Source organism: Cyprinus carpio, chromosome B5 (genome assembly GCF_018340385.1).
Source record: "Cyprinus carpio isolate SPL01 chromosome B5, ASM1834038v1, whole genome shotgun sequence".
Taxonomy (NCBI): Eukaryota; Metazoa; Chordata; class Actinopteri; order Cypriniformes; family Cyprinidae; genus Cyprinus; species Cyprinus carpio.
The window spans coordinates 30,920,335-30,941,198 of NC_056601.1; the positions used below are offsets into that span (position 1 = coordinate 30,920,335).

General features: G+C 34.8%; 1 protein-coding gene across 1 annotated transcript in view; it reads right to left on the reverse strand.

Moving 5' to 3' along the window:
* Positions 1-385: 385 nt before the first annotated feature.
* scarf2 (scavenger receptor class F, member 2) overlaps positions 386-20,864 on the reverse strand; it is a 28,151-nt gene continuing 7,672 nt past the window's right edge. The window contains exons 5-11 of the mRNA XM_042723119.1: positions 20,306-20,524; positions 19,183-19,311; positions 17,552-17,655; positions 14,107-14,221; positions 12,661-12,785; positions 4,999-5,148; positions 386-2,072 (exon numbers count right to left, since the gene is read on the reverse strand). Coding sequence (XP_042579053.1) covers positions 970-2,072; positions 4,999-5,148; positions 12,661-12,785; positions 14,107-14,221; positions 17,552-17,655; positions 19,183-19,311; positions 20,306-20,524 — 1,945 coding nt within the window. The 3' untranslated portion in view covers positions 386-969. The remainder of the gene's footprint in view (positions 2,073-4,998; positions 5,149-12,660; positions 12,786-14,106; positions 14,222-17,551; positions 17,656-19,182; positions 19,312-20,305; positions 20,525-20,864) is intronic.

A 20,864-nucleotide genomic window follows, 5' to 3' on the forward strand; every position in this document is an offset into this window, starting at 1 on the left:
ATGCAAATATCAACAAGTTCAAAACTGATTGAAACATCTTTTTTTTTCCTGTGTATTTCCTATTTTTTCTGTGTGTTTCTGAATTTTATTGGATGAGAATTTAAATACTCCCTAGTGTACAAGATCTATCCTAGAGGAGAAAGGTTGTATAGCTGTAATTATTTTCTGAACTATTTAACTTTTAGAACTATAATATCATATAAACAACATGAACGCCAAGATGCACAGACTAAAAGCCAAAAAAACTAACTAAATTGACATAAGATGGGGTCTTTATCTGGCCTGAAAGAAAATAAAATAAAATGCATTACCGATTGTGAGTAATTTATGGGAAAAGGAAAAACTAGTGCTGAGCTTGAACATCAAGAAAAGACATCACTGTGGATTTGCAAGAAATACCATTTTAAGCTTAACAAGCATGATGCAAGGTGAAGTACTGATGAACGTGAATCAAATGACATGTCTTAAAACCCAAGCAGAGAATTTCCTTCATGACATCATTTACAATGTACTGAATATACTGATACAGCCTGAGAGAAAATGAATATTGGAATCATTCATTCTGTACCTTTAAAGTACCTTTGGTTCATTCTTTACACCTATTAATACAGTGCTAAATACAACCTTTCAGACACAAAAACCTGCTGATCACACAATAGTATTGGAAAATCTCTCTTTGGAAGTGGAGTGATGCATATGTAAAACTGAGAGCATACAAGATGAGCTTATTACATTAAAATCAATTAACCTACATTTTTAATACTGTACACAAGCCACAACGTTGTTTCCGATTCCAGGTCTTCAAAGAGTTAACGAGAACCACAATCCATCAAAATATTAAATCCTATAAGCAGCTCGTCCATTAAAAAAAAAAAAAAAAAAATCCATCCAATCCCTATATAATGTTTAACGAAAGAAAAACTGTACGTTTATATTCTCAAAAATGGACGCACCAGTGTGATCAAAGATCTACTTGACAGTCTGAGGTGGCATAATGGCCGTCTTTGGAGTGGTTTTGCCTTCCATCTCCAGTGTTACCTCCTTTCCTTTCTTCCTCGGTGGTTTTTTGATGGGTGTTTTCTTTGCTGTGGCGTCTCCTTCAACTCTGGTCCCATTAACCCCTTGTTTTTCTGGGCTTTTAGCTTCAGGTGTAGAGTCTGAAATTGGAGCCACCATCTTCTGGAGGTTGCTGGAGGTGGGAAGAAGGGGCTTGTTGGCCCCAGTTGCAGAGCGCTTGGTCTTTTGAGGAGGGGTGGGTTTCTCTCTGTTGGCTTGAGGTGTTGATATACCATTGGGTTTAATGCCCACTGTGAGACCCTCATTCCGGTTAAGGCTCTGGGTCTTTTCTTTCAGCTGAGCCGCGAGTAGCGTTGCGGCCTCAGAGTTCATATGCGGATGCATGATCTTTGGGCTCTTGGGTGGATCTTTGTTGGTTTCATTTGTTTTCTTGTCCGAGTGGAAGTTTCCGATCTTCTTCAGGGCATTCTGGAATGTTCCATTGAGATGCTCAATGGTATCAGAAGCTTTGTGAGATTTGCTTTTGCTTGGTGATTCGGGTCCATCTGCTTTCTTACCGTCCTGATGCTTTTCACGGTTCTTGCTCGACTTCTCCTTTGACAGCTTCTTCTCATCAACCTTTCCAGAACCTTCTGAGTTGTTCTTCCTCTTCTCTTTATGTGGTGACGGAGACTGGCTTTGCTCTGTTTGGTTGGTACCAGATGTTCCGTGGATCCAGGACACCTTCGGTTTGGTAGAAGGGTCTGGAGGACGAGGCTTTGTCTTCTCTTTCGTCTTCTCCGGTGAGGCGTTGTCCTCCTCCTCTTTGGACTGTTTGGAAAGGCGGGCAACATTGGCGTAAACAGCTCCTATGGTTGACTCAGAACCACTGGTGGAGCCCTCGCTGTCTGAAGACTTCAGGAGAGGCTGCTCGCTCCCATCGCTAACGTACTGCTTCGTAGTTTCTCTTGTGTCTTTGAGGGACGTGTACTCTCCTGCATCCCCATCAGTCGGGGTCGGTGGTGTTTCTCGAGCAGCGCTTGTATTTCGCTTGTCACAGCTCTCATTCGTAGTCTCTGAAAAATGCAAGAGAGTAAAGGGAAAGGGTAAGTAGAAGACTTGGGTAAGTCTTAACATCTCAAAAACCTTCATAAAATTAAAAGAAAAACTGTCTGGCCATTTCCTGTGCGATAAATTAACTAGAAAGAATATCAGCTGCACTTTTTAACACGTCTTTGTTTATATTTGTAATTTAAATGGTTTTGTTCCAAATTTCAGTCTGTTGGTACACCAGTAGGTGCCGATAAGTCTTTATGAGTGAGTAACTCATTGAGTGGTTCATTGAACTGATTGATTCAAAAACATAGATTGATTCATAAACAGAACAAGTGACTGTCTATATGAAAAAACCATTATTCTTGAAAAACACTGATTCAATCTGGAAACAAACATTCAATCTGGAAACAAACAGGCAATCTTTTATGGGTGATTATTAAAACAATCATTCAACAACTTATTCAAAAACATTGATTCATTTAGAAACAAATCAGTTATTCTACCGAACCAATTAATTTAGTTATACCACTATTCTGTGTTCTGCTGACTTAATTTAGATTTATTTTTTATTTATTTTTTTAGCAAAACAAAAAATACACAAAATACATGGAGATATTTTTTCTAAATCACAAATAATTCACACAAATTCTTATTCTGTTTTACTTATAAAATTATAATTTTTTTTCTAGAATTAAACTATGCAATAATGCCTTTTTGGGGGTAATTTTTGCCTTTCTATATATTTTTTTTCAGGGGCATTTTAGTCACTTTTGGTTCAGTATTTGTTTAGTATTATTTACATACATAATTTGAATTAGCTTTTATTTTTATATTTTCAGTAAATGTTTTTAATTGTTTAAAATGTAAATTAATTGTAATAAATGTATCTGCTTTTATCATGTTATTAATTTTTTATATATCTATTTATCTTTAATTATTTTTATGTCAGTTTTTTTTTTTTTGTAATTTTAGTACTTAAGCACATTTTATATCAATCGGTTACCACATTTCTGGCAACATTTCTACTGGTGTGCGCGTGTGTGTGCTTGTTTATGCTACATTGTGGGGACCAATTGTCCCCACAAGGATAGTAAAACCTGACATTTTTTACATTTCACAAGGGAAAAAAAATTGTTAAAAATAGCAAATGAAGTTTATCTCAAAGTGTAAAAATGCAAACAGGTTTTCTGTAAGGGGTAAATTTAGGTTAAGGGTTAGGGGATAGAAAATATTGTTTGGTCAGTATAAAAGTAACAGAAGTCTATGGAAAGTCCCCACAATTCACAGAAACAAATGTGTGTGTGTGTGTGTGTACAGATAGATAGACAGATAGTACAACAACACTGTTTTGTTAGTATTTTAAACCTTATTTCCTTTTTTTTTTTTTTTTTTTTGCAATAACATTATACAGTATATATTGTGCATTATTCAGCAAATCTTAAGCTAGTAACTTTTCACTGTACTAAAAGTTTTTAAAAACAACTAACCAAGCAAGAAGTCTAGATTATTATAGACACAGAAAAAAAAAACAAGGACACCTAAAGAACATTGTATGCTTTATGAAACACCAAAACTGCACATTAAGATTAAACCGTTTTCCTTAAAATGCTTTTATCAGTTCTACAGCAATCTCCCAGACAACAGATTATGCGGAAATTCCTGAGTCACATCCTGAAAGTGCTGCATTTGCTGACCTGGCCATTTATAGCATTTACTGTTAGTGTTATGCACATGATATACGCAGAGCCGGCACCAGAGCAGCACTGATGAGGGGGCAGCTGAGGTGACGAAAGGGGGCGATGACATAGCAGAGTAAAAGTCAAAGTATATATAAAAAACACAATTCCCTTTTTTGGCCCATTCATGTATTTGTTGGACCAATATTACTACAACTATTAGAATACAGGGTTCACACAGATAGAGATTTGGTCGCGAGGCAGGTCAGTGGAAGGTTTTTTTTTAAGTGCAAGGTCTATAGAGACGTGTTTCAGAAGCTGAATTTCTTTGAACTTGAGGGCCATGTTTTAGAATGATGTTGGCTATTATGCATGAGAATTATGCCTGAGAAGCTGCCAAAGACCTGAGATGAGAGCGCAGCATTCAAGACTTCACGTAGCGCATTTACATTGAAATACAATGGAAAAGTGCAGCAGTGGAATGAAAAATGTGTTCTGAGTTAATTAACCTATTAAAAGCTACTTAGCAAATACAGATGGCAGAGTACTGAATAAAACAAATCGCATAGCCACCAAATTAAAAATGTGAGCTGCTTTAGGCAGACACAAATATAGACAAGTGATACCACCACAATTAAATACTTAATTATGTCTGCTTTACAGTGAAACACAAGCTCATTGCGACCGATTCCCTGACATAATACATTCATTACGACCCATTTAACAGATGCATCATTTTAAGTTAGAACAAACTGAACAGCAACAAACAATTACAATACAGCAAAATAATAAACAAACTACGATCATCTAGCCTTCTATTAAATATGAAAAAAAAAAAAAAAATCATCATAGCTTACTCAGTCGTGCTGCTTTCTTAGTTGCACCGCTTGCGTGGGAATTTGTGTCAGAGTAACAATTAAAATGCGCCTTTGTGAAATGGACTGTCCTAAATTGTTGCTATAGTAGCATCATATTAATGCTAGAAAGTCTATGCATTTGGCAACTATATTTTTTAAATAAACCATTATATACCACAACTAAAACCAAAAAACAAAATAATCTTGCCCGAGGGGGCGGGATAGTTCAAGTGAGGGGACGATGCCCCCTCACGCCCCCGCCGTGGCGCCGGCCCTGGATATACGCACCCAGAGGGCAACCATTTACCACAGAATGGGGTAATTTAATAAAATTGTCTGGAGATTTCTTATCTCCCTCATTTGTTTTCCATGTTGCACAAACAGATGGCTTATCTGCACTAGTTCCCGCTCACCTTCGTGGGGTATGCAGTAAACAGGCCCATCTTCGTTCGTCTCAAAGGAAGAGAAGGACTCCTGGGATGACCATGATGGAGAAGGCTGGTCCACCACGGAGGGCGGCTCGATAATACTGTTGAAGGTGTTCTCAGGATCATGGTGGGTGACTAAGGGTTTGGGCAAGGGGAATACAAACAGAGAGGTCAGGTCAGATCAGTTGAAGAAGGCTCCCTGGGTTCTACAACACACAAAGGCTCTTTGACAACATATGTGATGACGTTAGGGTCTACAGTCTGCATTAGTGACCGACAAGGCCAAATAGTGGAGCGTGGATAATCTGTATGAAAGCCAGCATTGACAGCACATGAGTGAAATGGTACACTTCAAAGCACGCTACTGGAATGATCTGTGGGCATCTGAAGAGCTAGGAATTTACTGTGTTAAATTAGATTACAGTTAGGGTTTGTACTGCTAATTAGAGCTGAAAAAAAATCAAGTACACACTGGTTTTGTGTGGTTTAAACTTTCTGTTATATATATATATATATAAATTACATTATATACAGTTTTGGGAAGGACACTTTGGAAATGTACACTTTGGAACTGTAATAGGTTAAAGATTACAAGTTACCCCATTTAAATTGTAATAAGTAGTAGCAAATACAGATTTAAAATCATAACAAGATATAGTTTAATAGTCATGATACCGTTTTTGAAATCAATTTTTTTGCGTAGTTATAACAGTAAGCACTCGCATCTAACAATTCCTTGAAAAAACAAAACAACAACAACAACAACAAACAAACAAACAAACAAAAAAAATCAGTTCATTGAAAAATAAAACAGTTATTAAATTGCCATGTGTCTTATTCTGTGTCCTAAACTCCTTAAACAGTCAATGCAATTTTGGAAAGAAATCAATCAAATCTGTATGCATGTAAAAATATTCCGATGTAGCACCCCTTTGTAATCTTTTTGTTTCTTTTAACAACGGCTCATCAGGAACTAAAAATGCTAATCACAAAAGTTTACAAAAAGTTTACAGCGGTAACTTTTTGCCCAGTTCTCCTGCATGTGACTTTGGTCCTAATGAAGGTCACAGTGGTTTTCAGGAGGCCGCTTCCTTCCGCCCACTTATATGTGATGATGCATTCATGCTGACTTAGAAAAGATGGTCAACTCAGGATTCCTGTGGTCTGCTGCTCACATCTCCTTTCAGGATGAACTAGAGTAGATGCTAACCACATTTTCTTGGCCTGGTTACGCCTCTCTCACACTGCTCTTTTGGCTATTTAGCCACGCAAAGCCTTCTAGGCAAGATCAGAAGATCTCTTTCAAGTCAGCATGCATTTAAAATGGACTTCTTTTGCATTTTATACATGTTCTTGGTCTAATTATGCATGATTTTTAAACTTAATCTGTCTCTAATACAACTCTCCTTTTTAGGGGACATCATTAAGCCCTTGTTGTTCAGCCCCTCCCCCTCCATTCATCTGTCACCATTATGGCTCATAACACCCATTTTCAACAATCAATTAAATCCTGATGGATCAGACATGCTAGTACATATTCTCGCTTATTAAATGTCTAGTTTAATTCTGAAATACATCAGTTGCGTTAAGTAGTACAATTAAAATGATTTTAAATGTCGTTTCATCATATGGTTTCAATTACTAGTAGCTTTTACATTTAAAAATACCAGCAACCAGATTTACTGATTTTCAGCTCTTGACAAACTATGGGCTGTTTAATTTAGTTTACTCATAAAGTAAATAATAACTCAAAGACTGAAAAAAGTGAACTTTCATGTTGAGTTGTAGCATATGTGCTTTAGATATAAAAACAATATATCTTTCAAAATCCTCTCAAAAAGCTCCCAACACAACACCATCCCAGAAAAAAAAAAAAAGAAAAAAAATAAAATTTCAAAAATAAACATTTCAACAGCACATAGCAGTGAAAACCACAGAGAATGAAAACTGCAATTTTGGATTTTTGCCTTCAGTGAAACAATTTACATTCCATACTTTATACTTTTTCCAAACAGCTGTACATGCTGAAAGACCTTTCCTGAAATGTCAAAGGAATATCTCCTCTCTGTGTACTGCTGTTCATGTCACCAGTATTCAGAACATGCAGATTCATGATGCCCCTGTGGGACTGTGAAATGGCATGATATGAATACATGCAAACAGACTCTGCTGTTACTGAGCGATTTACTGACATCGGAGACTTAGCTGGTCTGGCTGCCAGCCCTCTGCTCTACAGGCCTTGGACAAAAGTGCATTACTGGGACATCCCAGCTGCACTAGTCCCCACAGCTGCAGAAACTACTCTGGTGGAGGGCAGCAGGTGGCCTGTCTCTCTAACACCTCTCCAGAAACATGTTTATAGACTTGGACTAAGAGAAATGTACAGCAAGAGCTGTGCACCGGAACATTGTCCATGGCTCATTCTTTACAGGGTTTCATTTGTCTTGGTTAAAAATGTGAGAACATGAACATAAATTAGGCTCGTATAATATAGAAGTAAAATGTAAATGGATGAATCCCACAAAAAAATATGCAGTTGCATGTTGCATGTCACCTTAAATAAAAAATAAAAAAAAAAATGGAAAAGTACTCAGACTTTTTCATTTATTTATTATTATTTTTATTTTTTATTTTTTTTGCATTGTGACAGTATTTTCATGAAGTTTAAGACCCTAGCCAAATTCTTAGTATGCAATGCATCCAGATGTTTTACTTTTACTTTTTACCTTTTTTATAATTCCCTCTTTCTCAATAGTGATGTTTGGAGAGATAAAACTACAGTATGTGCAGTGTAGTTTATATATGGTTTATTTATTAAATCTAAAATAAATGTGTATTAATGTGTATAATCTTAGATTGAATAAAATAAAAAAAAATGTACAAGTATAATATATATTAGAAATTATTGTATATAAAAAATGTTTATAAAATACACATTAACATATACATTAATATGCACTCATATATATTATATTTATTATAATTATATATTTTATTTTATATAATATAATTTAAATATCTGACAATATAGTAGTGGGAATTTAAGGGAAATTTGTGCTTTACTGTGATGGGCCTAAAATGTGCTAAGAATGTAGGTCACAAGGAGATGAAGGGGTAAACATTTTCCTTCTTTTTTTTCTTTTCATTTTCTCTCTAAATCTGTCATTACCAGCTGTAGTATGAGTAAAGGGGGCTCTAAAAGCACACTGTGATAAATTTGGTCACTTCCTGTCTGAAAACCCACAGCCCCCCGCTCGCTCTGAGGGTAAAGTTACAAAAAAAAAAAAAAATTGGGGGAGGAAAAGAAAGGGAAAAAATAGCAGACCTCACTACTGCAGTCAGCCAATTAGGATAACAGAACCACTGGCTTGCAACAGAAAAAAGGAGGAAGAGGAAAAAGATGGAAACAGAGAACGATATTTTCATCCAGCTCCTCCCATTAAGTAAAGAGTTGGGGGGGGTTGGGTAGAGAACGGGGTAAACGTTACATCTGCGTTTGCTTGCAGTTCTTCCTCTCATATGTTATCGCAAACCCGAATTGTTTACCAATCAAGAGTGAGCGTGAAAAGAAACGTTTTGCATTGTTTTTTTCATCACCCAAAATCACTCAAAAATTAATAATATGTCAAATAAAAGACATCATAACTCAACATCCACAAAAACTCTTATGATTAAAAGAGCATATCTCTTCACCAAAGCTAATGCCTATAATGCCATCTTCTTATTGCATTTTACTACTTGCTTATTCTTTGTTGTCTGTCCAGGGTTTTATTGAAACAATCTGCAGGCCATACTCAACCCTAACCAACAGTGACATTATTGTTTTACAGAGGATTTTTTTTTTACTCTGTTCTAATGGTAGTGACTCTTAACTTATGTAATGTGGTAAATTAGCTCTGAACCACGTGTCTCTTCTTTGACATCAAATAACTAAACAGTCTCTCAGTCATTAAATAACTAAATAATGCTCACCCGTGACCGCCTGTTACCCATACACTGGGGTATTGTGTATTGTAATTAAACCTGTGCCATCCATGTTCTTCGTAAAATCACCATTCAGCTCGCAACCACTTTATTGTGAATGTAAATTTTTTTTGGGGGGGGGGGCACTTGGGTGATCCAAGTGGCTCTTTTGGAGACTTAGGTCACATTGTGACGGGCTTTTATCTGATTTGTTTTTTTGCTCAAAGCCTTTTCGTCAGCTGGTGTTTTGGTGTTTTATAGTGGATCTATTATTTATGCATTTAGCAGACGCTTTTATCCAAAGCGACTTACAGTGCATTCTGTTGAAAATCTATGAAGTCAGTTCTCTTCAAGTTCTTAGCAGACTAACCACAGGAGTAGAGAAGTATGATCATTTTACACATTTAGACATGTTATTGTCAAAATATCTTTAATTTTCATCTGATTATCTATTATTTTATTATTTAATACCTAACAAGAATCTTTTTGTCAAATGTTTTGCTTTAAAACTGTGCTTGTGCTGTCTTTGTTTGTCTTTCACATCTTACACTGAAAAATATGTTAACTTAAATCTTGTGATTTTGTAATTGTAATTTTTATATACTGTAAATATACAATTTTATATAGTTCACTGAAAATAAAATTGTCATCAAAAAAAAACTCCAAACACAAACAAAATCCACATCCAAAATAAAACTCATCTTTATATTCAGACTGCTTTTTTTTCCCATAAAACAAAAGCACAAAGTGACAAGAGGCTGTAAATCTAAACTGTAGCTCTCAAATCTCATTCTAATGTGTCTTTTTTTTTGTTTTCAAAAATGACACCTTATTTGATATCATTCATTTTCATATCAACCAAGTTTATCTGATTGCAATGTGTCAGCTTCGTATATGCACAAGTTTATATGATATTTGAGTACTTGAAATAAATGGTTTGTTCCCCACAAATGTAATGTGTGACTTCAGAAGGCTTGAAATGGAAATACATGTGTTCGGAGGAAAATGCTTATGGTCCTTTTTCTTTTTTGGAAACTTGACAGCCCCAGTATGAAAAAGAGCAGCTTCTGCATTTTGTTAAAATCGTGAGTTGTTTTCCAAAGGTTTGGAACAAGTTGACGGTCAGCAAATGATGACAGAGTTTTATTTTTGTGTGAGCTTTCCCTTAAAAGTCAAAAAATCAGTAAAACAAAACATCTGAACTAACCCACATTTTGACCTCTTTTATCTGTGCATGCTAAAGCAAAACAGCAACTCCACAGCAAAACTAACCCACATTTTTTCTATATTTAAAAAGCCCAACTCACTTTCTTTACTATTTGGCGATGCTAATTCAAGTATTCCATGCCTTTTGCAATTTGGTCTCTGAGATGAATTCAAGTCCAAAATGAATATCACAAACAAAACTGCCTCGAAAATGTATAATATGCTTTCATGGCCACTTTAATATTCTCTCTAAAACCTCTCCTGGCAGCCGCAGCCAATACAGTTCCCCAACCACAAGAACTCCACACACGGGTTCCATCCTGGCAAAAACAGAGGAGTCTTTGATTGGGGAACAATCAGCTCCCAGCTGTCTGTTTTAACAAGAAATAGGGAAATGAGGAAAGAAATGCGGGGAATAAGAAAACAAATGTCTGTTTGGGACTCGAAGCTTCACAGGGAGCCAAAGGAAATAAAATGTGCACCCAAAACATTCCATTCAGATGATACCCTAAAGACTTTGTTTGGGTCAACGCGAAGTGCTTTTCAATCCGACTGAAGCACTTAACCAGTAGCAGCACCAATAAGAATTGCTTGAATTAGGATTCCTTCCAATCAGGTTCCCAAAAACTCCACTATTTTTAAGTCATCCAAAAAATTATTGCGTAAAGGGATGTTTCACTGAAACATTTAAAACTGTCATAATTTACACATAAACAAACACAGAAACAAAAAAAAAAAACAACAGAGAAGTCAACCAACAAATGATTTGGATAAAGGGATGTTTCACTCAAACATTAAAACTGTGTCATAATACTCATACTCATACACTTATACCATGAAACATAAAAAAGGGGTTTGCAGTATTTATAGTTTATGACAATATTGTAAATGTACACACAACAAAAAACAAAAACTCAAAAACAAAAAAAAACTAATCAAAAACACAAAACATTTGAATGTCAAAAGAATTTTATGTGCACAGGTCACACGTGGATTGACTTGGTTTTGCACTAATCAGTTGTTCCAAAAATCACAAACGGGCATTGACTTGGTTTTGCACTAATCAGTTGTTCCACAAGGTGGCAACACTGACCCAAGCCATTGTTTCACAGTAGAAATTGAAACTAAAGAGATGGAACAACAACGGATGCCTGCATTGACAAGTACTTGTGTGAGAGGGTTATGAGACAGCGGTAACTTTAGTTAAAAAGAGTACAAAGACATTTTTAACACACTTGGCTACATGCATACACTAGCGTATCTAAAGCCTTCATTAGCGCATATCTAACCAAACATAGTACAAATATGAAGACCATTCATTAGCCCACATCCACACACTAGCGTAAGTATACATTGGATAAATGAGAAGCTTTCTTGAGCATTCGTATATTCGTATATGGCATACACTATAACTAGCGTATGCATGAAAAACTGAAGTGTACAGTACTTTGGGCTTTAGAATGCAGTTAGAACGCTTTATTTTGAACAAATTGTTTGAAGTGTACAGTACTTTGGGCTTTAGAATGCAGTTAGAACGCTTTATTTTGAACAAATTGTTTGAATGGATGATTCAATGAATCACTCATTAAGACTGGGACTTAACTGCCATCACCTACTGGCGGTTTTAGCATCACATTTATCCAAGACAGGCTTAAACCAGACAATGTACAAGTACAAAAACACACTTATATAAAAAAAATAAAAAATAAATTAAGGTGCCAAAAGACCTATCATTCTGTATTCAGACACCCAAACCTATTCAACAGTGGACAAAGTATGCAGATACTTTTTTGGCATTATTTCATGCTGGGGTTTTATTAATCTTTTTTTTTTTTTTTTTTATTTTTTTTTTAATGCTGGTTGCTATTCACTTCCATTACATGAATAAGCATGAACAGGACATGTTTTAAATTTTTCCTTACGGCATAGAGCATGAGAACACCACCAGGGTGAATAAATGATGACTTAATTTTCATTTTTAGGTGAACTATCCATTTAAGGGAGTTCATACATGACACAGACTTGCAGTGTGTCCTGACATTGCATGGCAGCTCAATAGTTTTATCAGTGACCCAATTGTTTTTAAAATGTGTTGGGTTAAAAAAAAAAGTGTTAAACTGTTATGCATGTCACTTGAGGCTTGCATCCTTCAGTTACACTCCCTTTAGCTGAACTAGAATGTATTTTACAGTTATTTCTGCTATTAAACTAGATTTGAAAAGTCTGACATTCAAAAAATAAAGCTTTACTTAAAAGTTTATTTTGCCACTGCCTGTTTAGGCTGAATGAGATATGCATCAAAATACGCTTTTAACACAAAAAGCATACTTGCTTAGCATGCTGTTTTTGTTAAATCATTGAAGACTAAACATTAGGCACATCATATTAAGAGCATCTTTCATCTGTTGCATGGATCTGTTTATTCATGACACACTGACCTAAACCATATGTAATTTCAGATGGAAAATGAAGACATACCAACAACTTTGGGTAGTTTTTGTCTCCTCAGAGGGATTCTGGGGAGTTTAGTGCTGATTCGACTGAATCCACCGCAGAGGATTATTTTGGCCTTCTTGCTGTTGGTGGAGTTTTCGTGGTCAGGGCTAAAGGAGCAAGAGTGACGTTAGACCAATATTACACTGACTAGAAATGGATTGCATATTGTAGATTTGTGTTATTGTAGATCAATTGCCTTCTACCATGAACTGCATGGAGATTGCAGATATGATGTTCAAGTGAAAAAGAAATGGAGGGATTAATTTGCCTCATGGGCAAACTGAGGAAATCTAAGCTCAGTTGGTCTTATGTTCTTTAGTTTTCCAGCCATTGAGAAAAGGTGGAAAGTTTAAGACAACAGCCGACTGTGATTTTCTAGAACACGAGAGTCTTGAGTTTTCCCGACTGACTGCGGAGAACAGAAGAGGCTTTCACTTCAGCGAACTGTGAACAATTCTGATGACAGGCTTTGTTAAAAGATGATTTTTGCCAGGGGTGTAAGAACAGAGTGCGTTTGAGGGAGACACAAGGGCCACGTTCACACAGTCGATGCAGAATATGGCTGTCAGTCTGGTTTTACAGCACCAAATACAGCTGTGTTCACAAACAGTTTGTTCAGTTTGAGCTCTAGACTAGTTGTTTAAAGCTGTCATATTATAAAGAACAGCACAACTCTTTTCAGCTTTGCTAACAACAAGAAATGTTTTTGAGCTAATCATCACATTGATTTCTGAAGAATTATGTGACACTGAAGACTGGAGTAATAGTGCTGGAAATTCAGCTTTGGAATAAAGGAATAAATTACAATTTGTTATATACTACAATAGAAAATACTTATTTTGTATTGTAATAATATTTAACATTTTTACAATTTTGCTGTATTTTTCATCAAATAAATGCAGCTGTGGTGAGCATTAGTGCCAAACTTTTTTAATGGTATTGTGTTTGAGTTTAAACTAATATTTCTGATTATATAATTGGGGAAGAGGAATATCTGACACACTCAATCATTTTTATTTAAAAAAAAAATTTATTTAGAGGTAAAGTATGTAAGTGCTATTTTTTTTTTCTTTTTCAAAAAGTAGTTCTGCTTCAAACTTAACTGGTTTAGCCAAATTTTGACATCAAACCACTCAAATAATGAAGGCTTCCTATTTACAAATTCATTGACACATGTTTATCTATCAAATCTGAGGTTTACACAGCATTTGCAAATACTTTTGGAGAGTTGTGAAAGTCCATTTTACGTGCAAATTACTCATATTTGTGAAAGTTTAATGATAGAAGCCTAATGATTAAACACACTAATATCTGTAAATAAACTTCTAATGTTGTTTTGCATATTAAACTGTAATTGGGGGAAGTATTTTAACCTTTTAATATAGAATGCTGGGACTTACTAAGAAACTAATGTTGATTTGTACTTACTTGCGGTTGTCTTTGTTGCTACAGAGGAAGCAGCAGCACAGCAGAGAGAGAAGAACCACCAGCAGGAATGTCACCAGCGTTCCCGCAGCTATTACTCCCATCCGCTGATTGGGATCTGAGAGAAAGACAGACAGAAACACAATTTAACTCCAAACATCCCTGATGAAAACATGGCTGTAGTAGGAGACTAAGATGCAATTGTGTTGTGCAGAATAACAGGTGAAACCTTCTTTTAAATGCTCAAAGTCTGAGAAGCAATAGAAAATACTGAATTTAAAATTCAAACTAAGAATAATTTCATGTTACATTATTGCACATGGCATTTCACACTAAACAGCTTTTAAAAGGTTGAATTTTGCCTGCTAAGGGAAAATGTACAGAAGTTAACCAATTCCATTCATGCAAAAAGCAGTTTATTTTGACTGCAGAACAAATCTTATGGATTTTTAAAGAGAGATAAACTATTTTAGTCTTTTTAATGGAGTAATGCTGAAGTTTACACAGAATGAAAGTTAATGATCCTTATAAGTACCCTGCAGAATGCCGCTACTGACCAATCAAAGTCAAAAGCCGTGTAGTAATTTCAAAATGATACACAGAATAATTTCATGTTGCATCATTGCAAATGTTAGATTAAACAGGTTTTAACTTAAAGAATACTCTACAGAAATTAATTATATGTCCTCGCAATTACTACACGAGTTCAGGAGTTTAAGAAGCTAGCAGTTGTGTCCTGTGAGATGCAGGACTTCTGCCAGTGGCTTCATTGCATCTGTTGCCAACAGGCATTATCACTGGAGCATAAAGTGTGGCCATTTGGCTCTTGTGTTCATAAACAAAGACAATGTTGGGATGCTTAATTTAGCACTGGTGAGAATGAAGAATTTCAGCTGTTGGATTCACCGTATTTTTTGTCTGGATCGCCGATCGTTATTAGCTCAGTAATACACACTGAAATAATTACTGGCCTTTGGATGATCCAGACAAAAAATATGGTGCATCCAACATGTTATGTCATTTTTCTATATTTTCACAACTTCAAAAATGTCCAAAAGTGAAACACATCCAGCAGGCCGTATAAAATTTGTACTTCAATTTTAAAGGAATAGTTTCACCCAGAAATTCAAATGGGAAATTCAATAAAACATCACTTGCTCACCTCTCTGAATGAGTTTGTTTTTCTTCAGAAAACATCAGAACAAATTTAGTTAAACATAACATTACATCACCTGCTAACCCATAGATCCTCTGCAGTGAATGGGTGCCGTCAAAATGAGAGTATAAACATCATAATAATCCAGAAGTAATCCACACCACTCCAGTCAATCAAGCTCAGTGTTATAAGAAACAAATCCATCATTAAAGGTTTTTTAACTTTAACCTGTCTTTTCTGGCCAAAATACGAGTCCATAATCCATAATATCATTTCCCCATTGAAATATTCCATATTCTGTTGTCCTCTCACTTCAATATTCATCCACATATTTGTTTATAACTGTTTTGAACTGTTTTTACTTGTAAACGGCGCTTGATCTGTGCATATTTCTCTCCTGATTCAGATTAGACTACTTTTTTTATTAGAGAAAACAATAATTAGGATAGATGCTTGAAGTTAAAAACATATTGATACATATTGATTTGTTTCTTACAGAGACACAGTCTTTCTCTTCACAAGACATTAACCGATGGACTGGAGATTACTTGTGGATTACTGTGATGTTTTATCAGCTGTTTGGACTCTCATTCTGACGGCACCCATTCACCGTAAAGGATTCATTGGTGAGCAAGTGATCAAATGCTAAATTTCTTCAGTCTTTTCTGAAAAAAATAAAAAATAAAAACAAAACGAAAAACTCATCTACATTTTGGATGGCCTGAGGGCATTTTCAGCAAATGTTCATTTTGGAGTGAGCTACTCCTTTTTGTTTAACAGAAATTATTTTCAGCTGAACCCAAATATTCCTCTCATAATATTCCTTGTGCAAACATTTGCTTCTAAAAACCAACTGAAAACAGTTAAAGCATAATAACTGATGACAACCCATTTGACTCTTTGATTTGTGCTGTGGATTCTGTCACAGAAGTGTGGAGCTCAGTCCACACTTGAAAGCGCTGAAAGCACAGCTGTGTTCAAGGAAGGCCTCATTGAGGTCGGCCACAGTGACATCATTACTGCTTTCACTCAGGTCCCTGTGAAACCTCTGCTGACCCACACCTTTTCTAGTTACTGTCTCTCTCACTCTCTTCCTGTAGTATTTCTCTCAGCTGCGTGAAACAACCTCGGCTCTCACTAACTGGACGAGCTAGCAGGAAAAGAGCCAAAAAACACAGCCGTAAAAATAAGACACCACTCTGGAAACACCGTCAGGCCGCCATGTTAAACTGCTGCTGTCTACGGCAGTGACCTACATAGTGAGGAACTGTTACCAATATCAACTCAACTTTTATTTTACTTCACAACACAATCAAACACAAATAAAAATAAAAGAAAAACAAATGATTTTCACCTCATTCTTTAACCCAGGAATAACTTTAATTAGGAATTAGGAATAACTGATTATTCAGATGTTTTGGTAAGCAGCATGTTTTTGTAAAAATATATTAACATTGATAAAATGAGATCAATTTATAGAATAATCAGACTTGTTTTCAGAGAATATATCATGGAAGTAAATGTATTTTTCTTACCCCAAAGGCAAATATTTTGTATGGTTTTAAGCATAAACCTAACAAAACCATTGCTTAACAAGACAAAAAAATACTTGTCAGTGGGGTAGGAAAAATATGGTAACGCTTATATATTTTATATAAAATGCATTCCAAAAGTAGTTTTTATCCATTAGTTAAGCCTTGTTATACACCTTATAATGCATTGTGATATTATAATATACTACAATTAATATATAAAAGCTTTAGGTAAAGAGGTATACTCTAAAAATAAGTCTTGTTGTAAATAAATATATATATGTACATATTTTAATGGAAAGTGAAACTGATATTGTGAACTACAAAAAACACCCATTTTCCGAAACTGATATTGTGAACTACATTAATTGTACTTTTTTTGTCCTGTATGGAACTTTGTATTTTGGGGGGGAAAAATACCCATTTTGCACAATATTGACAAAAACAGTTTAGCCTGGAAAAATCAGGGTGGCTGTAATACAATGCATAATGCGTATAATGATCATGACGTGATGTCATGCTGCATTTGCTGTATCTAAAAACATCTCGTTCCACCTTTAGCAAACGACATGCATGCAAATCCGTTGAGAGTCAAAAGGTTGAATCTTAAGTTGACCTTGGCGTCAACTGGGCAGCTGCCCCCCACCCCCTTAACGTAATAGAAAATATGACTGATGCTGGACCCCACAAGTATGTCTCAACACTTTAGGAGTTCTTCTGTGTCTCCATAGCAAATGACATAACAGAAAGGGTTTCTCACATAGGTTGCAGGCTCCTGACACTGGGTTGCAGTTCTTGTCGTGACATGGACAGACCTGGGCACAGTTCACTCCAAACTGACCCAACTCACAGGTCAGGTTGCAGCTAAAATGAAGAGGAATACAAAGAGCACATTAACAACACTGATGGAAAAAAAAAAAACATCAAACAAAAGCAATGTGTGCACATAGCAACAGGAGTTTCCAGTGAAAATGGAACAAAGCAGTTACAGGCAATTATCTTGATATTGGAAATGCAAGAACTTGCAATAAAAAAAAAAAAAACACAATTAATCAAACAAAAACACATAACCTAAACTAAAAACATAAAAAAAACCTACATAACAATAAAAATAAAAATAAATACAATAAAGGTTTTAAGTAACAATGAATTCTATTTCAGTGTGTTCTCTGATCTTGTTTCATCAACCAAAAATAAAGGTATGATATCTAAAGTAAAGGTATGATATTTAATTAGAATAATTTTCAATAGTGTTTAATATTTAGATTATTGTTATTATTATTTAATATTGGTCTCAACCAACAAATACATATAAAAACTCTGAACAATCTAACAATCAAAATTTGCAGTTCAGAATAATAATAACTCAAATGGCCATTTCAGATTTGAAGGCTGAATATTCTAACCATTTATATGTTTATATAACATTTTTAAAATCCATTCAAAAAAATTAGAGCACTAAGAAATTTTTATAAAAATAACTATATTTATGCATTTAGCAGACACTTTTATCCAAAACAACATAACAGGCTATACATTTTTGTTACACTAGTTTGTGTGTTCTCTGGGGAATTCAACTCAAAACCAACTCAAAAACAAACACAATACTAAAACAATGAGCCACACAAACAAACAAAAAAAAATTCATACTAAAAAACAACAAGGATGCATTAAATAATCAAAAGTGACAGTGAAGACATTTTTTTTTAAAAACTGTATTAAGAAATAAACAGAAATATAAATCGGTTTCCACAAAAATATCAAACAGCACAACTATTTACAACATTGGTAATAATAAGTAATAAATGTTTCTTAAGAAGGTTTCCACAAAAATATTAAGCAGCTCAGCTATTTAAAACATTGATTATAATAAGTAATAAATGTTTCTTAAGCAGCAAATCAGCATATTAGAATGAAAATTCAGATTTGCCATTACAGAAATATTTTTTAAATAAAAAATTGATAAACCAAAAAACAAATACTGTAAGACTGAAATGATCTTCTGTACAAAGTTTAAGTGAAATCTGAACATTAAGGGATTCAGACTCATCAATATTAATAAGTCTTGCAATTGTAATTATAGTCAACATAGTATCAAAAATCGCTTCCCTTCTGTTATAAGAGCACAAAACATACAATTATGTGTTTATGTGATGCTCCCCTGACGATCATCATATCTTCCTATGATGGACATGTTTAGTGCCTCTGTTTACAAAGAATCAATGCACATTTAATCATTTTTGGTGTCCTGTTTTGCACACTGTAATGTGTTTTAAGGTTTACTCATCTTTAAACAATTTAGGATGACTCTTAGGATGATTCAGTGGTTAATGAAAACAGACCTAGATATCAAGATGAGCTTAATTTGTGCATGACTCAGATGTGACTTACTATGTCCCATAGAAGCCAGGGTCACAGAGACACTCTCCTGTGGCAAAATGGCAGTCTCCATTAAAACAATGGCTGCAGTCTTTTTCACAGTTTTCTCCATAGGTGCCATTAGGACAGCGCACCTCACAGCTGAATACAGAGAGAGAAAGAGGTAGAGGTTATGCAAATGGTCAATTTCAAATTTGATTTTAGTTTCCATTGCAACAATCTCCAAGAAATTACGTTAGGAGCAGCAACATATGAAAACTTTCAGAGATGAATTCACTTAAACACTTGGTACACTTCCACTATTCCGTATGATATTTCATAGAAAAAACTCTGTTTTAATCACTAATCACATGCAATTTAGTTTAATCAAGCTGGTTTATAGCACCATTATAATTCTCTTAATTACAAATATTAGTATTGTAGACTGTGCTTTATTTGCCTGAAGCTATTGATGTTTTATTTATTTATTTATTAAATTCAGTTATTTATTAACATTTATATGTTCAAATGTTTGGGGTAAGATTTGTTTATGTAATTAATATTTTTATTCAGCAAGAGAAAATAAATTGATCAAAAGTGAGAGTAAAGACATTTATAATGTTACAAAAGATTACTGTTTCAAATACAATGAGCAAAAAAAAAAAAAAAAAAAAGTGTCCTGAAAAAATATCACAAGTTCCACAAAAAACAGCATAGCTGTTTTCATTGATTATAATAAAAGATTCTTAAGCAGCAAATCAGCAGAATGATTTCTGAAGGATCATGTTACACTGAGGAGTGGAGTAATGAAGCTGACAATTCAGCTTTATATCACAGGAATAAATTACATTTTAAAATGTATTCAAATAGAAAACAATTATTTGAAATTTTATCATATTTAACAATATTTTCATCTTACCAACCACAAATGTTTGAAAGGTAGTGTATTGATGTATAAATGGTTTTATGTACAGTACTTCAATTTATGTTTTTAGTGGGTGCTTCACTAAAAACAATGCAGATAGTATATGTAAATAAATAGCGCTGTCAGTAGACATAATTCCCCCCTCTCTTGTCAACTTTGCATTTTGGATTGTTCTTGTTTCATTAACAGTCATTTTTTTAACAGTTGGCTACAATGGCCAAAATTGCGTACCGATCTCCAATCCAGCCGGGATTGCAGTGGGAACACTTCCCGTTGATCCGGTTGCAGAAATGACCGTCTTTGCACGGCGGACACTGATCCTTACAGTTCTCTCCAAAGTAACCCTCTGCACACATCTGATCACATTTTGTCCCATTCCAGCCGCTCTCACATGTTTCACAGTGACCCTCCGTCACCTTACAGGGCTGCTGGCCTTTACAGTGACCACACCTGGAGCAACAGAAACAAGAAAAGACAGTAAAACCAATATACCAAAAAGGTTTTTCTTACTCAGTGCTTTTGTCTTGCCAAATATCTAAACATTCTTAAATCAAGAAAACATACTTTAGATATGAAGTCTTGTTTTCAAATAAAAAAGTGAGTTTATGTTTAAAACAAAAACAAATATCTGCCAATAAGGACAGAAAAAATCAACTTAATTCAAAACGAAAACAAGATTATTGGTCTTACCCTCTTTTAAGTTTTTTTTTTTTTTTTTTTTTTTTTTTGCTTTCAAGTTATATCTTGATTTAAGAATTTTTTGACATTTGTGTTGCAAAACTAATAAATA